At 40.1% G+C, this 26,581-nt stretch overlaps 1 protein-coding gene across 8 annotated transcripts in view; it reads right to left on the minus strand.

Annotated features, from left to right (window-relative positions):
* Positions 1–26,581, minus strand: part of GLRA2 (glycine receptor alpha 2) — a 121,513-nt gene that overhangs the window by 22,069 nt on the left and 72,863 nt on the right. For 6 of the 8 annotated variants that reach the window (XM_071430497.1, XM_071430491.1, XM_071430495.1 and 3 more), the window contains exons 8-9: positions 6,777–6,926; positions 4,865–4,984 (exon numbers count right to left, since the gene is read on the minus strand). In XM_071430497.1, coding sequence (XP_071286598.1) covers positions 4,865–4,984; positions 6,777–6,926 — 270 coding nt within the window. The remainder of the gene's footprint in view (positions 1–4,864; positions 4,985–6,776; positions 6,927–26,581) is intronic. The other 2 variants (XM_071430494.1, XM_071430492.1) reach the window with 1 other exon arrangement.

Genomic DNA, 26,581 nt, shown 5'->3' on the forward strand with positions numbered 1-26,581 from the left:
ATGTGAGTAATTATACTGCATCATGTCCCGCTTGCTTGCTGCTTTGGTGCCATGCATGGTCCCTACAGTTTCAGTATCTGTCCCCTGCCCCACAGAGTACCACTTGTACTGCTGACAAATTCAGGGGGTATAAAAATTCATCATTCTGCAGCCTTACCTTCTCCCCACCAGTTATCCACTTCTCTGGTTTCCACCCTTTCAACATTAGCCATGGATCCTTGTTCTCATTTTCTTTGTGTTTCTTTTTTTGTTTGGTTTGGTTTGGTTTGGTTTGGTTTGCTGTCGCTTCTTTTTGGTTTGGTTTGGCGCTGTTTGTTTGGGGTTTTTTCCCCCCAGAAATTCTAATTTTTTCTCCTGATTTTGTTCTCCTGTCTTTTCTTCTACTCTGGTACCTGGATTCCATTACTCCAGCTTGTGCACTAGCACTTTACCCACTTCAGTTATTGTTTAGATATTTGGGACTTTCTCAGGAACTGATATGACATGTTCCATAAATTAGTCTGCCTGTTGTTACAGAATGTTTCATGGTTTTTTATTTGGTTTTCAGAATTCTCTCCCTTGAAATGCAACTATCCATTTTCTCCTTTATTTCTTGGTTTGGGGCAAAAAATCCACCCCACCATAGTCCATCATCTTTTTGTGTCTGATGCAATAAAACACACAAAACACAGTAAATTGTTTAGAATTTTTAACCTTCCCTTCTCCAGTAGGGGAGGGAAAAATCTTCAATTTCTCTTTCAATTACCCTTGTTAACAGGACACTATGAAACCCAATTTTTCTCTTCCACTGTTTCTTTGTCTGTGTCTGCTTTTCACTGAAAAATCTACATTTCCAGTAAACTTAGTGTCTCCATTTGGTCAGATTGCTCTTATTAGAATTTTTTGATCCATTGCTTGGATACCACCCCCATGGCTGAATTGCTTTTTTTCCTACAGGTTGCTCTTTCTTTGGGAACTTATTTCTCTAGATTTGTGCCTAGAGCTAGACTAAGGATTTATATCAAGATAATTTTCAAATTTGAGATGACGGGGTTTTTTAAATGTTTAAAGTATGTGAGGTATGTCCATTTAGAAACAATACAGATACTTCCACTGATATTAACTAGGGCCATTCTTAGCTTATTCATGCTCAATAGAAAAAGACAGAAAAGGACATTCAGACAAAGCCACAAAGTGACATGGCAACATGATGCAGCGAATTGTGTCTATTGTTTAACTACAGCTAAATATTCACTGCAGTTGTATGTGGGACTATAACTTCAAGCGAAATGATAAATTTTTGTGTTTATCCTCTACTGGATTTTTATCTACACAGTTACATTAAAGCACTAATGCAATTGCCCTGGAGAAATAAAAGTAACCACAGTATCTTGAGGGTGTTTATCTACAGCAGAAGCTACTGCGCTTTAATCCATTAAGTGAGCAAGATGTGAGAGAGAGAGAGAGAAAGAGCCATTCAGACTCAGATTCCTATTTTTCACAATGAAACTCGTGTGTTTGAGCTTGTTCAGTGAGTACCAAAAATAGCTCAGCAAAAGGGCTTTCCTTGAGCACTTCCATTATTCACATGATGCGGCACCTTACATAACGCGGAGCGCACACATCCTCCCGCCGAATGCGCTGCGCACGGTGACAGCAGGAAAACATTCCCACCAGGGACAGCAGTGCCAAGTGCTTTAAAGGCAAAGTCAGGCTGAAAGCACTGATTTTTTTGCTAGGGGCAAGTCTAGAAAACCTTAGAAAATTATTTGGGGGATCTGAAAGAGGGGTTTCAGTATGATTAAAATGATAGAGATGGTCTATAGAAGCTGGTGTTGCTCAATGCATATCTCTTGTCCTGTTGAAAGGTAGAAATACTGTATTATCTCAGTAACTTTGTTTGGGCTTTTGTGGTACTTGCTTCACCACTGGCAGCTCCATCCAAGGGCCAACAATTCTCTGAAGAATTTGACCAGGTGCTTCCAGCTTTGCTTAGAGAGTTATCCTTTGCTTCTGTAATCACACTTAGTCCCAGTCCCAGCTCTTTCATTTGAAAACACCATTTGTGACCCCTTTGCTAATCTGCATGCATATGAGCCCCCTTGGTTGCAGCATTGTTATTTGTATTGCTCTGTGCTCCCTGTACATGGATTAAACCTGTCACATCTTCCAGCTGCACAGTTCTTCATTCAAGCTACAATGTATTGCTTTTAACCCTAATTGTCCCAAACTTAACCCCTAGTCTTGGTCACACTGGTAACCATCACACATATAATTTAGGAAGTCATCTTTGAGATGATGATATGAATACCAGTGTACTGTGACTCATTTTGACTACTGATCATATAACATAATAATTATTGTTTTCAAAAAGGGATGATTGAACCTGAGTAAAGAGTTCTGCTTCCCTGGAAACCCATCATTTTGAAAACTAAGAAATAATGTCTAATTATTAAAAATCATATTTTTAATATAAGTTATTTTCTTTCAAGTGATCTGGCACCATAAAAAATTTATATTTTAATATAATGTAACTTCACTACATTCTCAGTACCATTAGACTCCTGGCTTCTGCAGCCTGTACTCTCTCTATTGTACCATGATATACAAGAAATAGGCAACCATTTCTTGCAGCAATCAAGTATTGAATACAAGTTTATTTACACTGATGGATGTATTTAACTTGAGCAGAAAGACTACATGAACCTTTAGGACAATCTTTGAATGCTTCCTCCTAGAGAAATTGTGTGGGGAAGACAGACAGAGTGAAGCCCTGATAACCTGAGGATATAGGGACTTTGTGTGTGTGGAAGATGCCAACAGGTCCTGATAAAGCTGTCTTTTCAAATGGTTCATCTGTAACACAATTTCTGGACGATCAACAATACAACCCAGACTTTCCATAGAAAAACATTTACAATCTGATGCTTGATTTAGGAGATTTGATGGTCTCTTAAGATGTCTGCTTAGACTAACTGGTCTGAGGGTTGCAGCACTAAGAAGAACAAGACCCAGCACAGACAATAACAAAGGCAGTGCCAGAGATACAGGCTTACAAAACTGAGAGCAGGTATTTTCTTGTCTTGTAGATCAAGTTGCAAAGCCAGGAATTGTGGTCAAGCTTCAGCACCTTTTTCCTCTCCCTAGATTAGAACTGAGTGATGCAGTATAGATACTCAACCACACTCTTACACTGTCTGCTCTTGACTACGACTTTCACATTTGCATTCAACTCAAGCTTTGGTTCAGTGAGCAATACCTCAACAAATCAAGTTCCCTGCTTGTGAGGCTCCTTGTGGCACCACAGGCTCTGCTCCTATGTTCTCTTCTGTGCATAAATATCCTTCTCTTGAGCAGAAAGCTGCAATCATGGTAGCATTGCTCCAGAAACCTCTGCCTTGCTACATCTCCTCTGTTGACCTCTCAAGTGCGCATCAGTTATGTGATGGGAGTTCTCCAGGGAAAAACAATACCAGAGCAGCTCCAGCTCTTAGGGCTCTGCAGCAAAAGCACTGCAGCAACACAGCCCCTCTGAGTACTGCCCTGGCTGTCTGTGTAATGCACAATGTTCTAAGGGAGAAGAGAGGTTTCTGCAAGCTTCCCTAAAGGAGGGGATAACCACAACTTACACAAACTTTAGCTGAACTACCAGCACTTTGTAATTGGTGAGATATGCAGCACTGAGTACTTGGACTTCTTTTGTAGCTGTATGCATCAGCTTTTCAGTGGAAGCATACTAATACTGGTCATATCTCCTAGAGAGCTCCTGATTTCTTTTCTTTTTATATTCAGTTTTTGTATATATGTAAATATTATTGGTTCTACAATAGAAAGTATCCAGAAAGTAAGGCTCTCTTCTACTGCTTGATGATGTAGCTCTGAAAGTGAATGATTTATTGTATTGTAAACCCTCTATCTTAATTTTGCTGTGTAATATGAACTGCGGGTTTTGCTTTGATTTTGGAAGCTACTAAGTCCCTTTACAGTGTACAAAATTCACTGAATTCATCTGCATTTTATAATAACATGACTTCACAGAGCTTGATCAAAGTTGGAAGCCCTTTACAGCTCAAGAGTGGCTCAGACAATGTTTTTGTTCTGGGAAATCAAGTCCTGAAAGATTAAAACCCCAGTCCCATTTTATTTAAATGAACACATTTCATTCCTCAGCCACTAGTAGCAAGCAGTGAGCTGCACACTAAGCTTGTTTCTTTCTCCATCATTGATTTTATTACCTCCACAACTCACTCCTAATCTGGATGCATCAGCTGCTATCATATTGGTTTTGATCTGCTACGTTGCATGGTGTAAAAGATTTCAACTTCATGGCTCTTCTCCAAGCAAATAAAAAGAAACCAAGGAAATACTTTTTTCATTCATAGCTATTCATACTCCACTAAGCAGAGCTTGGGACATCACGAAGAGGAAGGCTGCAGGTTGACAGTTCAGGAGTAAATACCACAGCAACAAAAATGCATTTTGTTATACATACCACATTCTGTTGGAACACGCTTATCTGAAACATGACACAATGTGGGATTTACTGTCTCAAGGCATTTCCTATGGCCCTCTCCCCCCACCCCATTCACTCTATCTTTACACAGGACCAAGCTGCTGAATATGCATGCACTTTCCTTAAGAGGTTTGGAATTGGGGTGGCATAGCCCAGCCACAGTAAAAAGCAAGCGTAAGGCTGGGCCCTAAGAATGTACAACATGAAACTGCTGTTCATGCTGGGGACAGCACTGTGTATTTTGGGGGCATTTAGCAAAGAGAATGCAAGAGACTACCAGTGATGCCAATCAAAATGGTCCATTTTGCTGATTTATGGCATCGTTGCACGTACTAAAACTCTCTTGCTTTCTCTTTCTCACTACAGCTTTACCCTCAAACTTGAATTGCCGATCTGATTCACTGTCCCGTAAGCTGATGACTCTTTGCTCCGCAAGCCATTCATGCGCCGCACGGACTCAACGCTCTCATTCCCAACAGCCACAGTCTGTGCCTGTCCCCAGAGTGTCAGCATAGATAGCAGCAGCAAGAATGGGAATACCACAGCAGCAGCATGACGACACACACACACACAACAGGCAAAGAGAAGAATGGCTTGGTTAGAGAAGACCATCATGCAAAACAATGAGAATCACTTTCAAGGCAAAATAAACAGAGAAAATCGTGAGAAACAAAATCAAGTACAGAGGTGCAGATAATACCTCCTAAAGAAACTGCCTTAGTAACATTGTTCCCTATTTTGAAATTTGTGCAAGCAGATTCATAGAAAAAAAGCAAGCCTATGCAAATGGATAGGTCTCACTTACTCAGCTGCATATTTCCTTGTATTTAATTATGTTGTTACCTATTTTGCAAAGAATCCATGCACCACGAGGCTTAGGATAAACACAAGTCTTCTGATGATTTGGTTTTAAATAACTTTCTTTTCACAGTCACCAAAATAATAGCTTTGAAGCAGATGAATGACCACTTCCATGGACCAAAATCTCATAAACTTGAGTAATGTCACTGGATACTGTTACTTACCAAGGATGGCTACTTGTTCACAAAAACAGATCTTGCATCCAAAAATGAAATTACAGATGCCATACAGAAGCTTCTGCTGCTGCCATGCTGGGTTTGAAAACAAAGGCTTCCAGTGGCAGTGCGTGTGGCCTGTAGACAGGCAAGCAGCTCTGCTCTCTCCTGTAATCTAATCTTCACTGGAATCTCAATTCATCTGACAATAATATTAAACTAGAGAACAGCTTTCTTCCCAGAGTATCCATCAAATATTACATTAGCTACAGAACATTTGTTAGACAGACCTGTCAAAATACAAATGCCCTGTGCCATTGTTGTCATCCCTCTTGTAAAGGGAACCATTATTTGTGGCTTGAAGTGCTCGTGCAGCTCAAGCAAATATTTACTTCACCTAGCAAATATATATGTAGAGTTTACAGTTCCAGATTCTCTAGACATGGGAATGATCATGACTCAAATGAAATTCAATTTAATGTCTACTCTTGTCTTCCCATTTACTGGAAAAAAAAAAAAACCAAAACAAAACAACCCAACACAGCTGGACAGTCTTCCTAAAATTATTTCTAGACTGATATCTAGGTTACAAACAATCCCCTCTTCTATATGTCAGTCACTGGCATAAAATTCTGTGATAATGACACTTACAAAGAGGTATTTTGCTAAAAATTTGAAGTTTGCATTGGTCTCAAAGTGTGAAATTACAGAATCCAGAGAGGAAATTCTCCTAATCCTTCTCCTTTTTTAAAATGGCCATGTTTTCTGGTTTCAGCTGGGAAAGACACCAGCTGCTGGTGGTGTAAAAGTGAGGGCAGAACTGCCAGTCATTGCAATGGCTATCCTAGGAAATCTCCCATTTTAGGATAGCTAGGGCAGCACTAGAAGAGACAGATCTCAGGCATGTTCTGATGACATCACACCTGGATAATATCATTCTTTTATCTGTGTCATTGCATCCAATAGTTCCTTATCTACTGGTGGTGCCACATAGTAGCACAGTATTTGTAGAGGTCCAGCTGCCTCAGCAGTTGCATGAAGAGAAGAAAATGGAATTGGTGACCAATTACTGACATTTGTCAATAACTTAATATACTGCAAATAAACCCAGCAGCCAATTATGAGCTCTTTATCAAGGAGTAAATCACTCAAAAGGAAACTTTAGAAAAAGACTGTCCTGCAAGGGCAAGAGTGAGGTAAGAAACCAGCTGCACATGAGCAGGGCAGTCAGGGCACATTCAGTCTCCCCAGGTAAAGAGCAGCTGTACCTTGTTTTGTCTTCTTTGCCTTCTCCGAAGCCTCAGGAATTCTTTGTGCTGCCGTGAAACGAAGTTGACTGCTGCATATTCCAGCAAAGCAGCAAAGACAAAGAGAAGACACACAGCCATCCAAATGTCAATAGCTTTTACATAGGAGACCTAGAAAGAAATAGGACACAGCCTGTTAAATCTCAAACTACTCCCTAAGCCGAAGATGTCAATGTGAAAAAAATAAACACATTTTTTCACAGCATGAGTTCCATGAGGTGGGTTTTTCTTGTTCTGTGTTTTGATTTGTAAATTCATTGGCTGATTAAAAATACATAATTCCACTATTAATGGAAATGAGTGCCCACAAAGAATACACAAATGAGCTATTGCCTTTAGAGAAAGATCAGTGTTCTTAGAGTCACAAAGTTTGGAAAAAAGAATACAAATATAAAATATGATAAAAAACCTAAAAAACAATTGTAGGAAGTTTATAGGTTTCACCTTTTTAAATTTTTATGAACCAGTTACCATAATGCTTAATTAGCTATATTTGGTATCCACAACCTCAAAGTAAACTCAGGGTATTCTATTGTATGGGCTGATACAACTTTACAATTAAATATTCCATCCTAGTTGCTTGAGACCTTTACCCAACATCTCTATAAGAAAAATAAATCTTCATAGATATTATCTACTAAAAATACCCAAATACCAGCTGCCTCTGTTCTAGTAAAAATCTATTCTGATTTGAATTGACTGGTCCACAATAAAATCAGATATATTACAGCACTGCAATGTCACAAGATGTTTATCATATTACCCACACTGGACCAAACAGTAGCCAATTAATGAGCTACACACTATGCATATCAAAGGCACATTCTCCATAGGTGTTTGGTCTCTGCCTTTCTTTGTAGTCTTACAGTTTTTAAGCAGAGATCTTATGATTAGGTAACAGCAGGTTGTCTCTTTTGTTTATCAGGTATTACCTCCTGAGTGGAATTACAATGATCTGACTTAATGTCTACAATGTACATGTGAGCTAGTTGCATAAATTACTTTGACATAAATAAATCAAGGAATGAAGAACAATGGGCATATCTAGGATGCAAGGCATTTGAACTGTTTTACATGTCTTCTCTACAATGAGATTAATAACACCCAAATAGAGTTTCTTCTTCTTCATGTCTGTAAGGAGGAGCTTAGAACACCTCTGTAGGAGAGGCACACGAGGCTTTACATAGTTGTCTAAATAACAGCATCGCAAATTGACACATTAGGTACCGAGCATCCATTTGCTAATTCAGCAGAGAACAAATCTTCAGTATCTCACATTAACCAGTGCCTTGGAGATGCCTCAGATACTCAAGGTCACCTCAGTTTGACGGAGACCCATGGCACCCCCATAGAGATGAATCAAGATAGGCAAAATGGATTGTACCTAAACCCCAAAATATTATAAACATTTAGATAATAACCTGCAGGCAAAACATTTCATTGCAGCTAAAACATATAGTGGTCTGAAAAGGCAGCAGAAAAGGATATTTTGTTCCTGACACATGTTAAGGAGACCAAACCTCCACATTGGAAAGCTCCACTTCTATCCTTTGCATACAAAATGACCTCACTCTTTGGCTGGACAACCATTCTGTGATGGAAGGAATCACACCTCTAGGTGTAAATTGCACCTCTAGGTGCAAATAGGTTTTGCTCCTATTTGCCATGTGCTTGAATTGCATCATTTTTCAAAGTCCATAAAAGAGCTTTTGTTAATGTCAAATGGAATATACTGCACTATGTGCTTCAGTAAGCAATATGAGCAGAGGAACTGCCATTTAAAGCACAACAGAAAGGATACAGAGCTTCATCCTGCAAATCCTGAACACTGAGAACGACATTTTAGAGGAGCCAAGCACTGTTATTCAGCCTGCATCAGAGGAACATGCCTTTCAGCAGCAATAGTGCAGCTCCATGTGGCAATGCCCACCATGCAGCTCACACAGGCTGCCATGTAGCAGGCTGAGGTGACACCATGAATCTGTGCTTTCCAATTAGATACACAGCAGGTATGCAGCTCACTCCCCCACACATAAAAAATTGTACAAGTTACATCTTTACTGAGCAGCTGTGAAAACCAGAGAAAACTCAACAGTGTCCCAGACACTCTGTGCCACAGGCTGAGGCACAGTAGGAATCAAGTCACTGTAATTTGTGTAAAATGCAGCTGAGATTAGGTTGTTTGCTGCTTTCCTTGAAGGGGCAGTTTGTTTCCTTTACAAATGGCCTTAGGAGATGTATTAAACATGAATAAACAGCTGGACTGTGCTGTCAGAGACAGCACAATACAAGGAGCTGAAGTCAGAAGAATCAGCATTTCTGACTGTACAAATCCTGTCCTGGTGGGCCTAAAGCAGGGAAGGCAAGATGACAAAGGAAGCCCTGAGTTAGTCGTCCTGCCACTTATACTGTGCTACCATAAATGGCATCCCCATAGCTGCTGAGCCAGCTGGATTATTTTAACTCCAGCCCGCTGGGCTGGAATCAGAGAATCATGATATCCTTGGCAGATACATAGCTTGTTCTATTGTTTGGCCAGGGCCACACCATGGCACAGCCTTAAATGAGAAAACAGAAAGCAATTGCTTCCAGCACCATGTTAAAAATAAATAAAAGGTGAAATCCTGCAATGAGTAAAAGCTGGCACCTTTGTTTTCAAATTAATTTATTTAGTTTACCTATGAATCCTCAGTTTATACTGAGGAACAGCACAGAATTGTGCTGCTTAAAGCCTAAAAACCTATGGAATTTTCTGACATGCTCATAGAAGCTGGAGTCTGCAAACTGAGTAAATCATGAAAACCTAGACACATCCATTGCTCAGGCAGGTTCTTCCATCAAACTCACAACCAACATTATCAGCTAGGGGGTTTTCCCCCAGATCATAGTAAAGCATTAAAACTCCTATGTTTGTTCAACTTGAAGGCTTATAGCATCGGCTTTGATAATGACTCATCAGACAGTACTCTCTCTCCAGCTTCCTTAACTGCCATGTCCATGCTTCATGCTCCATACTCACTGCTGAGTACAGGTAGCACAGTGCAGACTGATTTTTTGTTGGAGGTTTCTTCTCACCTAACTTAAAAAGCACTGTGGAGGATTTTTTTCAATTGATGTTAAGAAACAAGCAATTTTAGGACAAAATTCTTCTAAGTGGAACATAGATATCTACACTATAGTCAAATAAACTGTACCTTAAAAATGCCAGTCTCTCATTTTTGACCAAGACTGGAGTTTTGGAAGGCTATTTCAGGTATACATGTATATTTGATACACACTTACTTTGGCTAGATAAAGCCTATGATTTATTTCTGTTAGCCAGTACCTTGATGTAAAACTAATCAGAGCAGAGCAGAATAACAGAAATGACCCCACATGAGCCTTACGTAATAGAGACTGTTACCTAAGCATTTGCCACCTTTCCCATAATTTCACATGCAGCACAGAATCCAGCAGCAATACAAATTCCAAGCTGACATTATTAAGTTAGCATGCATAAAATAAAAAATAAGTGGGGTTGTTTCAAAGGCAGACCTTGTAAAACTTCCACTGAAAAGCCTGTAACATTGACAGTACACTGGCTCCATTTACTATAAAATACTTTTAGAAGTGGATATTTGGAAACTCTGCCTTGTTCAGTGTTATCATGTTCAGAAAGCTCAATAAGATTTTCTTGTCCTTTACTTTCTTTAAATAGCTGCTCCATTTTTTACTGCATGTTGCCAAGCTTCCTCCCTAATGCTGTTTGGGAGGAGGGGATTTAATGGCTCCCACCAATAAAACCATAAATTGTATCAATTATTCAGATGCTTTGTAAATGTTTTAGGGCCAGCTAATGAGGGAACTTTTTCCAAATTAGAGCTGTCTGCATCAAGAGCCAAGTATGGTAAGGCTAAGTATAGTTAATGTGACAAAGCTGCTTCTTTCCCTTCATAATTTTCCTCATTTGTTATTTGGCCATACCCTCTGGATAAAAAAAGACCAGCTTGTTCTCCACACCCTGCTGTAGCATCACTGGCCCCAGTGAAGTTCCTGGAAATGAAAGTACAAGGAGAATTACACTGTTGGTGAAGGACTTGAGGGGATTAAACCTTCCACTTCTCAAACTGTTTTTATTTTGTCACCGTGACTCTCCCAGAGCTCTCGTGTGTCACCACCAGAATGAAGAACGCCTTTGTGGAGAGAATCCAGGGGAAAACATGGCCACGGGTTCTGCAGCTCAGCAGCTGTCATTTGTTGACATTTTTGAATCAACCCAAATGTGAGCTCTGTTTTTGCTACAATGCCAGTCTCATGAGAAGCCAGGGAACTGCTTTAACTCTCTGATTCTGTCAAACTAATGCAAAATGGAAATAAAGACACAGCCATCCACTCCCAGCGTTCTACACAGTGAAAATACTTTCCACATGCAGTGGAAGGTACTCAGTTTGTGTTAAAAAACATATATCCACTTATTTTGGTAGGTAGAATCTTATGAAAAAATAGCTTTTACTTGTGATATGAAGCCACAAACCTCTGTTTTTACACAATGCCATATTCTAGTCAAGGTTTTTTAAAGAATAAAATTTTCAGCTACCATGAAATCTTACAATTTGAAATTAACTTCTCCCATGCATTAAAATAAACTCTTGGAGAAAAAGGTTCCAAAGAATTTTCCAGACTGGAAAGGTGGAAATAGAATAAAGTATCATTTTAAATCAAAACTGAAAAAAAAGTTACTTTAAATGAAAAGTGGGCAATTTTCAAAACAAAACAAGAAACAAGAAATGTTTAATTTAAACAGGGTGAAAAAAATAGTACTACCCTCCCTCTATTATTCAGATTCCATTTGAAAGTGTCCACCTTGCTCAGCAGGGATTCACAACTTGTTCCAGCCACCCAAAATTGCCTTTTTTTTTTAGTGAATAAACTATTCATCCAAACATTTTTGCTCTATTTCTATTGCTGGTTCTGCCAAGTCATGAGATGCTACACCTCCCACTCACTGCTGATGCAGAAATAAATGCTGACTGCATTCAAGCCAGGAAATGTATGGGAAATATTTATGGTTTGTTTTTCCTTCAAAGATAAAGGGAAATTTTCTTCAAGTCTCTGAAGATGATCAGCAAGTTAAGGAATTTCCAAAGATGTTCAGAGAGCCCCCTGGGCAGGGGCCAGAAGAGGTGATCAAACAGGCAAGTAACAAAATTCACTAGTAGGCCTAGGCTATTTTTGTTGTGCTAACCAGGCCAAGATGCCAAAAATACAGGCCAGGTTTGTGAGTGGTCGCAGCTACCTCTGTGCCAGCTCTATCCAATTCCCACTGAAGAGAGAAAGCAAGATGCTCCCCAACTTCAGAGTGGGGCTGGAGTCCAAGAAACTGCAGGAATTACAAAAAAAAAAAAAAAAAAAAAAAAAGGAGTAAACCTGTCTTCCAGGTAAAGCCACTTTAGAAAAGCAATAAAATATTCCTTTTTTTAGCATGGGCAGAGTCTATTGACACATTTTGATCTTCCTTCCCAAGTGGTGTATTTCCACCTTTGAAAAACATAATACCATGAATACAAATCAGTTTGCAGATCGGTGAAGCCAGTACTGCTTAGGCTTTTTTCCCAAGGCCATATGAAGTATTGGCATACTCATCATGTTTCATTTTGTGCAATCATATGGTGTAGTTGCTTTGTCTTTCCTATTTGTGAGAATTCATTCTTTCTGTAGAGTAAATTTAAGACAGGATGCAGCATTTCCACTTCATCCTGTTTGAGCAGGGAGCTTGGACCAGATGACCCACTGTGGTCCTTTCCAATCTTACCCATTTTGTGATTCTGTGATTCAAAGGCCCTCAGTTTCTCTAAAAATAGTAGGGCTATTTTGCAGACAAAGAAAAAGAAGTCTGAGTGATAGCTTAAGGCACTTTTTCTAACAGAACAGGTTACAGCTGAGAAAATGAAGGCTTGTGATTTGGACAGAAAATGGTGCTCGTGCTCAGCTTGGGAGCAAACTGTGAGATTTTCTTGTGCATTGATGATGCAGGGACAGGCTGACCTCTGTCAGTGAGCACCAAGTAACACTAAATGAAATTATAACCAGGGTCAAAACCCCGCTTTTACAATTTGATAGTCAACTGCTTGTTGTAACGCCTCTAAGATGACAATAATGTCTGGAAATGTCTCATATCTCAGGAGTTCAAGCCCCACTCAGACCACTGCAGAAATAGTTAACAAAGTATAGAACTGAAATGCTAAATTATTTGGAAACTGGAGGTTCTGGTGGCCCCATCTAAGAATTGTGTTTAGTTCATGCCTTGTAAACCATGGTAGAGTGGAACTAAGATTGAGCAGAGCCCTAGCCCCCAGTGGAAACAGATTGAAACTAAAGAAAAACGAGAGGGGAAAACTGAAATTTTCTCTACTCATTATTTATTATGACTTTGGCATGTACCAGGACACTGCTGACTTTTCTCACTGCCCTGATCCTGAAAAACACTGGGGAGGAACAGTCTGGGGACACCTCTCCCACCAGCTCAGACACATCTTTAACGCTATGTGTAAATAGCAATTTGTGCCTCTTGCAACTCTTCAGCCTGGCTGTGTCTCTCTGCCCTCTTGGTGAAAAGATCATGGCTGAGCTGGCCAACAAGTGCATGCTCTGCAGGAGTGTTGGAGACCAAGAGGCCCTGACACCACCCAATGCCATGGGCAGAGGCAGCACCATTTGGTCAGGCTTCAGAGAAGCCAGCAACACCCACAGAATGTGCCTGAGCTGTCTCAGGAATAAACCTGCACACCAAACATCAGCTTCTCATCACTTGTATCTGCACAGCTTTGCTCTTTTCCTTGGTTTCATTTTGTATGTTTGGTCTTCTTCTGTCTTCAAGAAATTGGTCTTGAATATGCACTTAAAACATTTTGATTAAGTATTGTTTTTTCCCTTGAAAACCAACCAGATTTCCAATAAAGCTTTCTACAGTCAAAGGGAGAAGAAATATTCTGTCCCACAAAAACCCCACAAAAACCTTAGGATTCTGTGCTCACACAGCCACCACAGGTTACCACCTACCACCAGCCCTACCATCTTAGCACTTCTCAGTGCCCTTCATTTGGCTTGTAAATACAGCATGTTCATATTGGCCAAAATAAAATAAATAACACCAATATTTTTAATGGTTCTTGTGTATGAACCAAAATAAGTAATCAACAGATTGGTGCAGCCATGGAGATCAGTTTACAAAGCTGACAAATAAGGATTGATGTCTCTGCTACAAGGAAGCAGCTTCTTATTGCTAAGTAATTGAAAGACATTTATCACACAGAAACACCCCCACACATGAGCTGAGCTCAGAGCAAATTGAGAATTATATGTGGCTGCATTAAGGTACTGGTAAAAACATATCCTGTCAGCCCTTGCAGATAGATGACAATGTCAGTCTTGGGTCTTGTTTACAGCGAGAAGATTTTGCTCTTCCTTTCCAGTGAAATCAACAGATAATATTTCTTTAATGTCCTTAAATGCTCACTTGAATATTTGGACTCTAAGTGGTAAATTTTTCCATGATTGAGAGCTTGGATAAAAACAATCACTAAGGAGAAAAAAAACTGAGAAAGATTACATGTTTGCTAGCAAGAACCACTGGCCTGATCTTTGAACACTGTCATTAAATTCATAAAGAGAGTCAAATGCTGATATTGACCAAAGAAGCGTTTCTATTTAAGATTCACTTGAAATCAGGATTCAATGTGGTATGTATCTGAGCACCTCAGAATGCCTACTTCTGTAAGGCCAGCTTTCCTGCTATGATTATGCTTTTCTGATTTTTTTTTTGTTAACTCAGCTTTAGAAAACTCTTTTTGTTTGTAGATCCAAAAGTTCTTTAGTTGCCTCAGGTGAAAAGTAATCTTCATTTAGCTCAGCCACAGCCATGCAGGTTCAGTTATTACCCCTGCCATTCAGTTAGGAAGAATTGCACCAAATTGCATTATTCACTGACCTTTGAAGAGTTAACTGACTCAGTGCATGACTGTTATCAAATAAGAAGTCAGGATTTCATTTTTGTAGCAATAGGAACAAATCTCTTCCATCCAAGTAAAGCAGGTAAGGACCACAGAAGTGGAGTGTGGCAGGGAAGCTACTGTGATCAATGCTAAGAACATGTGCAGCTATACATACAGGCTCAGGTGTTATTTCTTCATTGGATAGCATAAAAATTGTGTTAAATCTCACCTGACTTCGGAACATTCTACAACATCTTCTCTGGGCTGCATTTCCTGTTGTGATCACAACTAAGTGAACCACTGAAAGTGATCCAATGCACTGAACCAAACAACAAAACCCTAAAATTATAAAAAGATGCCTATGGCTTCTTTTCCTCCACTTTTGGTCTCTGCTGTTTGTGAAAAGAGAGGTAATTTTCTAATTCTTCCATAAGATCATACTCCTAAATTCTGGATTTCCTAGGACTTTCAGCAATGTAATCTGGTGGGAAAAATCATTTGTTCATTTTATGACTGCCAGTCTCTCTAGATTAGAGATGGGTAAATCAGAGTAAGCCTTTGGTCAGAGAAAATTGCCTTATCAATAATAAATACAAAATTAAACTAAAAGAAACCCCCTGAGAATGGGTGGGTCATTACATTACTCAGTTACTCCACATGCTTCTTTCTCAACTATTACTTGATCGGTTACTTACTATTACTGAGCCACTTATCATTCTTATCTAGTATATCTTCTGGCTCTGGATTCTGAATTGCTTCTTTTATCTGACTCAACTGGAAGGGGAAAAAATGCTTTATATTTGGATAATTTAAGCAATTTGTTACTGACAATAATGGTATCATAAATAGATCTGTATATACAGTCTATGAAAATTCTTTTGTCTTTTTATATTTCTTCTCTTTCTATCTTTGAAAAAAAAGTTTTAAAATTAAAAATATAAACATCTGTAAAAACAGATCTTGAAGCTGAACTGATGTCAAAGAAAACAGGCTCTGGCAGGATAACATGGTCCAATTCCAATTGTAAGTGTGAGTGAGTCACATTCATGTACAGTAAAGCACTTAAGGAAATGCAGAATTGAAAGAGGATGTATAATGGGAATAATAGAATATGGCAAAGGTGAGAATGTACGTTGAAAGAAATTGATGGTCTGAATATTAATAAACACAAAGAAAGAAAATGGCGTAAAGAGGGCAGGTTAGATGAAAGGAAATGGAATTCAGATAAAGTGGAATGAACAGCAGCATTTAGCAAGATTCATGCAAAGATTTCTTTTTTTAATTTAACTGAATCAGTTTCCATATCCTAGAGGGATTGGCACTGCTGCATTAATGTAAATTCACCTATCACACACCCAAATTAGCTGGAGCCTGTGGGCTCAGGACCTGGGGTCAACACTGCCTGTGGTGAAACACAGGTTGCATGCCCAGACCTCTGTCTTTCACCTCACTTGGGATGTTGGAGGAAGCTGAGTGAACCATACTTTCCCATGGACTCCTCCAACCAAGCACCTGCCTGACCCACTCTTGGTTCCCACTAACCAGCTACAGAGCAGCCCCTGCACCACCTCTTTTGGAGAAAACTCTGGGCTGAGGGCTCCTGCAGCACCAGGCTTTGTGGTGCACAGACCTGCACACTTTGAAACTACTGGCCTGTACCTTCTTCCTTGTTTTTCCTATTCATATTCTCTGAAATGTAGTGATCTTTTTATCCTCTTCTCTGTAGTACTTCTTAATCAAGATTTCTCTGTCTTTTCCAGCCAGAGATGTCTGATCAATTGATATTGTTAAGTAAATTATGCTTTCAATCCCTTTGTGGAAGACCAGCCCTTGGGAAAAACCTGCAGAGGAACTCATTATTGCAGTCTCCCTTTTGTGTTTGTGTGGAACCAGCAGGAACACCTGCAGGGACTCACAAGGCTACTTAAGCACAGAAGAGACAGAGTCACCTTTCATGCTCATTTTCTGATGCAGATTTTGATTATGCTAATAACTTGATGGGCTGCTGCACAATTGTCTCCTCAGTGATTCAAAAGACAAAAACAAAACTCTACTGATTTAGAGTAAAAATCGGTTGTCCCAAATCCTGAACCTTTCCTTCCAGCAGAGTCTTGTACTAAGGTTTTGTTTGCAGTTATCATGTTTTTCACACAATTTCATTTTCACCCGAGCTATAAATCCGAGAACTTTCTGACTCATGCTGTAATGTTAAACTGTCTCCAGCACTCTGATACCAAGAGCTTTGTTCAAAACAGTGTCATCACACGTTTCACTCAGGCTGAGTGGAATCATTTTGAGTCACAATAGTTAGGAACTCAGTACAAATATATAATCAAACCAATAACTAAGAACACCATCGCTTCTCACTGATAGATGTTTGTGCAGAAGCCTTTTAGCCATGCACTCTCATGTATGGAGCACATCTACATTCCCTTTTCAACTTAACTTTGAGCCAAAGTACTGTACTTTCATAACAGGAAAATTCTTTTCTGAAATTTATCTGATTGCTTAGCCCGATGGCCAATGTTTACTCCTCCAAGCTGCTCTTTTTTCCTCATCCCTTTTCTAAAGCCACGGTGGCTACACTGGTTCTGCAGTCTGCAGCTGTAGTTAAAGTAGCCAGAGACTCCTCCAAGGAGCCCCACAGCACTGAGCACCAGCAGCACCCACAGCACTCAGTGCCAGGGACAGAAGCAGTCTGGAGCACGCATGGAGAGCTCTTTGAAGGACAGCACAGGCACGTGTCACACGGGCTGCTGGATGGCCCTCGAGGTTCCGAGCACTGTAGCACAAGGAAAGGGAATGGTTTTCATGCCAGTCTGATACCACTGCTCAAGGCTTCTTGAACTCTGTTGCTCTGTGGCAAGCAAAATCTCACTGCCAGAATGACTTCATGATACTGGCAGATGAATGCTCACCTTATGAAAAGGCTGGAGACAACCAGGAGGGAGCTTGCAATCCTGGAGGGAGCTACTGAGAATATCACTACTGCTCAGTGAAGTTTCACAGTGGAGATTGCTCATCTGTGCAGGAAGTAAGGACCAGATAACTTCTGGTTTTCTTATTCCTATTTGCAAATGTAAAGGATCTTGCATATGATGTGTTGGATTACATTCTTGCTACAAGAATGGCATTAAAACTGATAGTATAGTCCCTTTACTTCTTTTTGTGTGTGTGTGTGTGTATTCCTAGTTTGTGTCATATACTGTGTCTGTAAAACAGTAAATAGATGAGACTGAACAACCTACAAGGAGGAGAGACTTCTGCATCCTTGGGGAAGTGCTAATCCTACTCATACAGAGAAGGCTCAAAAGCCTTAATGATATGGGATCTGGAGAAACTGCACTGAGAAACTCTCAGAGATGATGATCAAAATAATTTCCTGAAAGCCCAGAGGGGACCAAACTGAGTTTTCTGCCACTTAAAATCACTGGGATGGCTGTAATTGAGGACACAGTAAGTGAGAGAAGAGCTGTGCATGAACTCTTGCACTCCTGCTTAATCTTATCTAGTTGCTCTGACTTTTGTTCATTAAAAAAAAAATTCTTGTTTTATTCATGTTCTGATGAAACATGGGTAATTTTTAAGTTCAGCTAAAACTTTTAATCCCTTGTGGCACCTCATTGTGAGAAGAAGGTAAAGGGACATCCATTTCAAAGCTCTGGCTTGGGATTGTCCCTCTTGCAAAGTCACAGACCTGGTGCCCCAGAGCAGTTTTCTGCTGTCCCTCCATTTTGGGGACACCTGGCACAGTCACTGCATGAGCCCAAGCTCCCCAGGCTGGGCACAGCACGTGTCAGAGGTGGGAGAGGAAGGAAAAATGGAACAGTTGTTCTGACTCTCAGGCAATTCTGGCATGCTCAGCTGACTCGTGTAACTTAAAAGAAGCTGCAAACCCGAGTCAGCCTACGCAAGAGAAGAAAACAGCCTACATATAAATAACAACCTATATAGCTTTCCCCCTGTCAGTTCCACAAGTAGCTGGGGAAGAACAAAGCTTTGAAGTGAGTCATGTTACCCCCCACCCCACCCCCAGTCTCTCTCTCTCCTAAAGTTCTAAGGAATCTCAGAAAACACATTGGTCAGAATTTTAAGTCATGAAGATCAGGGTCAAACTATTACTCTTTCAGGAGATTTTAATGAACTGCCTAAGCCAGGAATTCTATCTGCTTAACTGGAAATGAACATGTGTCTTTCCTGAATCATTCTGTGGGCATTTGCCTTACTGGTAAGTCTAGGGTAATAGTAGCTCACCACCAGGTTTCTTCCCAGCACTAAATATTCTTACAGCATTGTAAGAATGCAATGTTCCTGCTACTAACTTAGATGTAGGAATTCACACCTACATCATTTATATCCACGCGGTCATTACAACCTCCATTTCCATTATGACTCAGCACATATTGCACAGATTTGACTCCTTTTAGATCAAAAGAAGAGTCTGCTGGTCCTGGACAGAAGCCTGGATTGTATTGCCATGTTACCCAGTATTCACATTCAGTATAAATAAACCATCTTTTGAAAAATCCTACCTCTTAATAACTCTAACTCCACTGTCAAGTTTCTGAGGAGAGTCACACATGGCTAGAAATACAAAGAGACACACTTCATATTATATTTAAGAGCTCTCTTTCAGTTCGATAAGTTATTAATAGATGTCAGAAATTTCATTTACACTTACTCCATCATGTTAGAGCTATGGGGAAGTACTTGCCTGGCTGGTGAACCCTGTTACGTGTTTCTTACATGAAATGACATTTAATCAGTTACAATTATGGTGGAGATAGAAAATTAAACAAACAAAAGAAAATTAGAGAACTGTTTTGCATAGAACATCACAAGTTAGCAGAGAGTAGATTGCCTCTAATGAGACTCAAAGACTAAGGAGTATTTCAAATTACAAGTATTTCAAAAAAGGAGTATTTCTCTGCCTCTTTCCTCTGAAAGATCTTAATGACGAGTCTTAAAGAACATAATCTGCCTGCTTCTCAATGAGTATGTGCAATGTAGGAAAATAGTCTGAGCTCCATTTTACAAATAGGGAAATTAAGGTGTGTGTATGGTAAGTACATTGCCCAGGTTTTCAGGAGGAGCCAGTGGCAGAGCTCTGAATGAAATCTTAATCCATGTTTTAGAGTTCTGATCATCCTTCCCAAATCCACAGTGCTGACTGTTCCACAGAACTGCCTAAACCCTGAAGAATTTTCCTAAGACTCTGCAACATTAACATTCTACAAATGGCATTTTGCAAAAAATGCATATCTGTGTCACTGTCAGACACAACAGGAGAAGAATGAGAGATAGGCAGGGAAAAAATGTGCAATAATAGTGCCCACTCCTTCTTGGCTGCTGCTGTCAGCTTGGTTTTGGACATAATAAAAAGCAGTGAAGAGAAATTAAAACAGATTTAGGTTTTTTCAGAGCAGGCCATACTCATGGGTAAGGTGAGGGGAGGGCAAGGGAGATGTTTCAGCATATGCAGCTGCAAGAGAAATTTTTGCTTAAGTTGTCAATACAATGTTTATGTTGCAAACATATTTGTCAATTTTGCAGCACTTACTCTGCCTAAAGCATACCTTTAACCTAAAGTTATTTCAGCAGCCATGACTTTGATCGATTGCCTATCAGGAAGCTTAAGTGCAGAAAACTCCTACACAAAAACACTTTAAAGTACGGAAATTAAAATTTAAAGGCTGCTTTTTTGACATGCTTTGTGTGCCAGAGCAGCCCAGCCCCAGTCTGAACTGTGAGGGCAGCCAGGAGGAAGGGCATCACAGCCACTCAGTCCTACTCACACAGGTCATGTGCCAGGTACAAATTACCCTAAGTGGTGTTAAGGTGGGAGGGGAGCAAAGGAACAGAGCTGACAGAGATCCTATTTCTAACAAACCCACATCTGTTTAACATCCCCAGCTGCCAACTAACTGCAGAAGAGCTTAGAAAAAGCCACAAGCAGAGCCTGGTTCTCCAACAAATTTGCTCACCCCATTCCTTTTCATGCACATCCCATCAAAATCCATCAGTGCCATTCGGTCAATATTAATGTGCTTTTACCAGAGGAAGGGGTGCACAAAGCATCCTCAAGCAAAAGCTTCCTATCCTTAGTGAATACTGTCAGAGCAGCTCTGCACGTTTGGCAGCAGCCATTGCTGCACAGAATGGTCTCCACAGAGGATCTGCTGAGCTCTTGGGAAGCTCTCTGCATTCTTATCTGAAGGCTGTTATTTTTTGAGTACTCCTCAGTATATCTTTAGACAGGCAGAAAGTCAATATTCCTCTTGGCACCGGTGTTGCCATGAAGCAGGTGTGTTGGCACTGATTTTCCATTGCTACAATAAAACCTCGCAATCTCTTTCCTGAGGAAAACAATCCACTTTTACAGGGCAGGTGAATTCTCATGACTGCATTAGGTCCAATGGCCTGTAAAGTAATTTGCTGTATCATAGTATGTTCCTTCTTTCAACTCGACTCAAGCAATGTTCCCCTCTTGGCCTTAGCAATCCAGTTCTCACAAGTATTTACTCTTTTCTTTTTCACCCAGTAGCTGTACAAAGGGATAAAAATTAACTGGAGGGAAGTGTTTGTTTCATCTTTCCTCTCTATCCAGTCCCTTTGATCACAGATACAGAAAAGATCCAAGCCCTTATTCAGCTGCTGCTTAACCCAAGTTCAGCAGGTCCTTCACTGTTTGACTTCAACACTTCCCGGGCAGCTGAGTTCTGCTCATGCCCAGAATCCCCTCTTCTATGTGCAGGGAGGTATCTAGCTCCAACCTGTGTCAAACATGATTTGAGAGCTACAATAGGAACATCTAAGGACTGTGCACAGGAGTTTATTCAGAGTCCACCTAGCACATCCTGACAGCCTTGGGCCCTTTAAAGAAATGCCACAGTAACTGCAGGAATAGCAAAAACAAAATCATGCCAATCTTTCTCTTGGAAAATCTGTGGCACTGGCACTCATCAAGGAAGAGGGAAATACACCTTAAATGCCTTTCCAAGACTAATAAGATATTGGTTCATCTCTTCTACCTTCCACAATATGAATAGTAGGCTGTAAGCAAGGATGGGAAGAGAAGGGGTTTTAAAGCTCAAATGGGAATTGTTCTGCACAGAAAAGAAAGCAAAATTCCTGACTTTTGCTTCAATGAAGAGGAGAAAAAGAGCTATGCCCTAGTTGCCTCTTGTATATTGTCACTCACTGGCTAGAATGGAGAAACACTTTATTTGATTGGGAAGTTATTTGCTCTCTGTTCAAGCTGCTGTCTGAGGAAAGGTCCTCAGCCATGTGAGTGATGGGGGGAGGATTCAGCTCACCATCTGAACAGACAGGGAGCTCCAGGGAAGACTTCAATCCATCCTCTTTAGGTGTTGATTTGCCATAGGGATGAATTGGCTCTCTGGAAGTATCCATTTCTGCCCACTGAAGAGGGAATTATGAAAAGGATACCTGCTGGCCAAATCGATTTGAAAAAACAGGTCAGACATTGAAAGGGGGGAGGAAGGGGAAGATAGAAATATAGGGGAGAAGAATCTAATTAAATTAACTTGGGGTTTGATTCAGAAACTACAAAGCCATAGGGTTCCCTGATTCACTCTGTCCCCCTTCCTGCTGTGAACAGTGTTTTAATTGGAAGACAAGTTCCTGGTTTTTATACTGGTTTGTCTATTTATCTCCAAGGCTTAACAGAGACAAACTTATTATTAAAACACATTTTGGAAAAGCCTTTCAATACTGCCATTTATTTTAAATATTATTATTTAATAACTGATTTTCCTCTGGTAATTATGCTATCTTTAGACTTTGGAGTTTTTAAATCGGTGTTTTCCTGTGGCTTGGGTGTGATTCCTGCAGAAGCCTTGTAATAACCAAATAACTAGGACAGTCTAATCTAATAATTTGTGCATGCATATGATGTTCAGGGGGATTATTAAAGTTATTTTCTCACTGAAATGTTATCAGCTTAGAAAGCTGAGCTGTTCCAGGCCGATGGCTTTTTATTGCAAAAATGTTTAATACTGTCGTATGCACCAAACTGCAGTTGCACATGTTAATGTCATTTATTCCATTGATTTTGCCTTTTGAAAGGAACCTTGCTGGTCCCTATTTTTGCTTAAAAATATCCTAAAAACCAAACCAATTTTGCTCAAATGGCAAATGTTTTCTGAAACTGTAACTGGAGTATTTGTTTAGACTAAAAGGGTTGGATAGGCTTTATTTGACAGGATTTGTTATTAGCTTAGGACATGAAGTCTTGAGGATTTCTTCTGCTATAATAACATTTTATTTCAGGCCCCCAGCACAACTAATTTAAATGGTTCCAAGGGTAGAACATAATCAATTTTGCAACCAAGATGGAAGTCAGTTCCTCAGTAGTAATTTCCCTGCAGGATAAAAACAGTGATAACAAAACAAACGAGAAAAAGAAAGACAAAAGAAAAAAAATAAATGTCATGAATGCATTTAGCATTACTCAGAATTTTTTGTTCTGATGGAGTAGTCTAAATTTCAAAGCTACCTCCCACACATATGCTTATATATAATATTTAGAAATATAATACATCCTTAGATGTTGCATTCATTGTCATACAGTTTGTTCCTAGATAAGGAGTATTTTGCTACAGAAATCAAGACAACATCAGTATTTTTCTGCACTGATGATTCATCCTAGACACTGAAAGGAAGAGCTGGTATATGATAAAACAGGAGCACAAGCAAAGGGAAAGAGATAAAGATATGGGCAGACAAATGTCAAATACTATTCAGTTGCTTGGGCCATGATATGCACAATATGTCATGACTCTGCAGTTATACATGCCTCCTATTTTGCATTTGAATGATAATCCTTCTTGGTGTAATTGTAGCAAATATAGTCATGCTGCAATTAACAATGTATTCATTATTCTTTCAGTGAATTATTTTAAGATTTTTTTTTTAAGTTTCAGAACCCACACTAGGAAGGCTTTGTTTAATCAGCTAGAGAGACCACAGCAAACCGTGACAAGCCTTTCTTAGATTCTCTAAGGAGACAAAGGCTTAACCTGCTGTTCATATATCATTGTTACTTGGCTTTGATGACTGCAGAAATAATGATTACTGCAGAAAAGTTCAAATGAAGCGTTGCTTCCTAACATTCAGTTGCAGCTGAAATGTTGGCCCATTCTTTTGAGAGTGTTTGTTTAATAAAGCCTCTTCTTAAACAAGGTCAGTAGCAACTGTGGTAGGGAAAATGAAGATATCTTTGGTCCTTGGGGGCTCTGGGGATGAGGGGACTGGTTTCCCTGACCAGTCTCCAGCCCAGTTTGGGCTGTGTCATACACAGGTCATGGTCAGCCAGGTCTCCTGCAAGGACCTTTGATCAGTGACCTGCGTTACAGTGGTCCCTGCCACCAGCCTGGCCTCCAGCTGTCCTCGATCTATTGGCTACACAGATTTGTGTATTAGTATGCTCAAAACAGCAACACTGAAACCATCAGATTCTATGGCTGGTTGGTTTTGGTGGGGTTTAAGATGCACTGCATTAAAATCAAAATGAAATTCAAGAGAAGAAAAAAAAGGAGTCAGGATGATATGATTTTGATCCCCTAATATAAAACATATGAGGGGTAGTGATGAACATTTATACCACTTGTAACCTATACAGGAACATTTATTTTTTATATACATATATATATAATGTGAAATCATTGCTTTTTTCTGGACAGTTCAACTGTATCACAAAATGGGAATGTCAGCAATTTGTTAAGAATATGAACACCATCTTTCTAAAAGTAGTCATTGGTCACAAATCTGGGGTAGAATATGAGAAGTTCCAAAACAGGGCTATTTTCAAAACTTATTTGTATTTTTCAGTGACCTTACGGTCACAGATATTTCTTCTGCCAGGCAGAAGATTTTTTTTCTTTCTTCACTGGGTTCCAGCACAGCAGAAATTTTTCCCTTAACTCCTGTGAGCCTGACAGAAATCACATGTGTGAAAAGATGTCTTAACTGCAATTTGTAAGAATCTGGTGTAGCTTCTTTACCTGATCTTACATTTTCTGGCTCACTGAAGTTGCCTTTCGATCAATGCCAATGTCATTTCTAAACTCATCTTCACTTACAAGTAATGGCAGATCCTCCTCTCTCAATTTCTATCCTTAAGCAATGGCACAATGTCCATGATTTTTGTTTTGTGCAAGACTAGAGATGACTACTTTGAGAAATGCAACATAATATACACATCACTTCTTTTGTCCTGCTCAGACAAGTGAAACAAGATAATGCTACATCTGAGGAGCCTGGTGCTATGGTAACCTGCCTCATGAAGCATCCCCAGGAAGCCCCTGATCTGCAGCAGATGGGAATCAGCTGAAGACTCCAGCAACACAGAGTCTCACATAAACACTCATTGAATCCTCGAGTCAGTGCCCAGCTGCACTGCAGGACTTCAGCTTCACAGCTCACACACTCCAAAGTGAAACATGGCTGGGCTTGGACAGAGGATCAGGGCTCAGCATCCAACACAACAGATTCTAACAAAGCCAGCAAGGTTACTTCTGAAAAGTGGAAGTAACTTCAGTTTTCCCTACATTATTATTTTACATGTTTTCAATAAGTAATTTTTAATTCACAGTTGCATTTGAATATGAAATTTCAAACCATTATATTTTCCATGTAAAACATGAAATTTCCCTGCCAAAAGCAGATACAAAGAGCTTGAATCCCTTTTAATCTATATATGGCCAATACAAGAACATGCTAAAACCCCTAAGCATATTTTGTGTCTTAGCAGCACCACAGATGAAGAAACGCTGTTTAACCTTCCCCAGCCTCCAGCTGGCTCCTTCCCTTTCAAATGCTGCATTTATGGATAATGATCTCTGAGCTAGAAGAAAATCTTGCTGCACTTCATACTCCTTGCACTGAGACACAGAGGGATGGGGACATGGAAACCACCAGACCTTGGAGACACGGGAACTGTGACACATGTGACAAGACAATTTGGCCACTCCCAAGCTGCCTGAGCACGGTAAAATTCCTGAGCCATCCTCAAAGGGCTTCTGCTCTCTACCAAAATGAAGTTTAATGCTTAGCAGACTGAGGAACTGTCCTGTGTTCTCAGGGTGTAAAGAGTATTCAGGTAGCAGGAACACACACTGACTCCACCATGTGCATATAAATCAATCAGGAGGGCAAACAAGATTCACCTCTCACACAATTCACCCTTTTTTCCATCACTCAGAGTGAATGACCAGGTGTTTATAAGCCACGATCCTGTAAAACTCTTCTTCCCTGGAGGTGCAGCAGGCCCAGGAAGTGTGTTAAACTGCTTGGAAAATCCTCTTCTAGCCCAGGCCTACTTGGCATGGTGAGCACATGCACTTACAAAATGTCACAGTTTCACACCAGCCACTTCCAAGAACCTGCATTCTCCCCAGGGCCCTGCAATTTTAAAACACTTGAAAGGTATTTCTATTGTGTTTGTCCTCTCCATTTTCACATCAAGGGAGCCTGTCAGCAATTTGCTGTCGGGATGGGTCCTGTACAGAAACACTAGAAAATCACCTGCCATCTTTGTCAGCTCAATGCATAACAACCCCTCAGGCCAAGCCCAGCTCCATTGTTCTTGCTCTCAAAACAAGACGGATTTGCAGCTTGGGCACCTAAAGATGTGTGTCTATAGGGTGGCTTTAGGTGGCTGTAGGTGCTGGCTGCACCACCTCAGCATTCAGCTTTTAATTTTTCAGTTTGAGGCTGTGTTAAACTACACAAGCAACCTGTACAAGAGGTACAACACTGTACAACAGTCTTGTC

This window comes from Agelaius tricolor, unplaced genomic scaffold (assembly GCF_023055355.1).
Source record: "Agelaius tricolor isolate 1412-34295 unplaced genomic scaffold, bAgeTri1.0.p SCAF_7, whole genome shotgun sequence".
Taxonomy (NCBI): Eukaryota; Metazoa; Chordata; class Aves; order Passeriformes; family Icteridae; genus Agelaius; species Agelaius tricolor.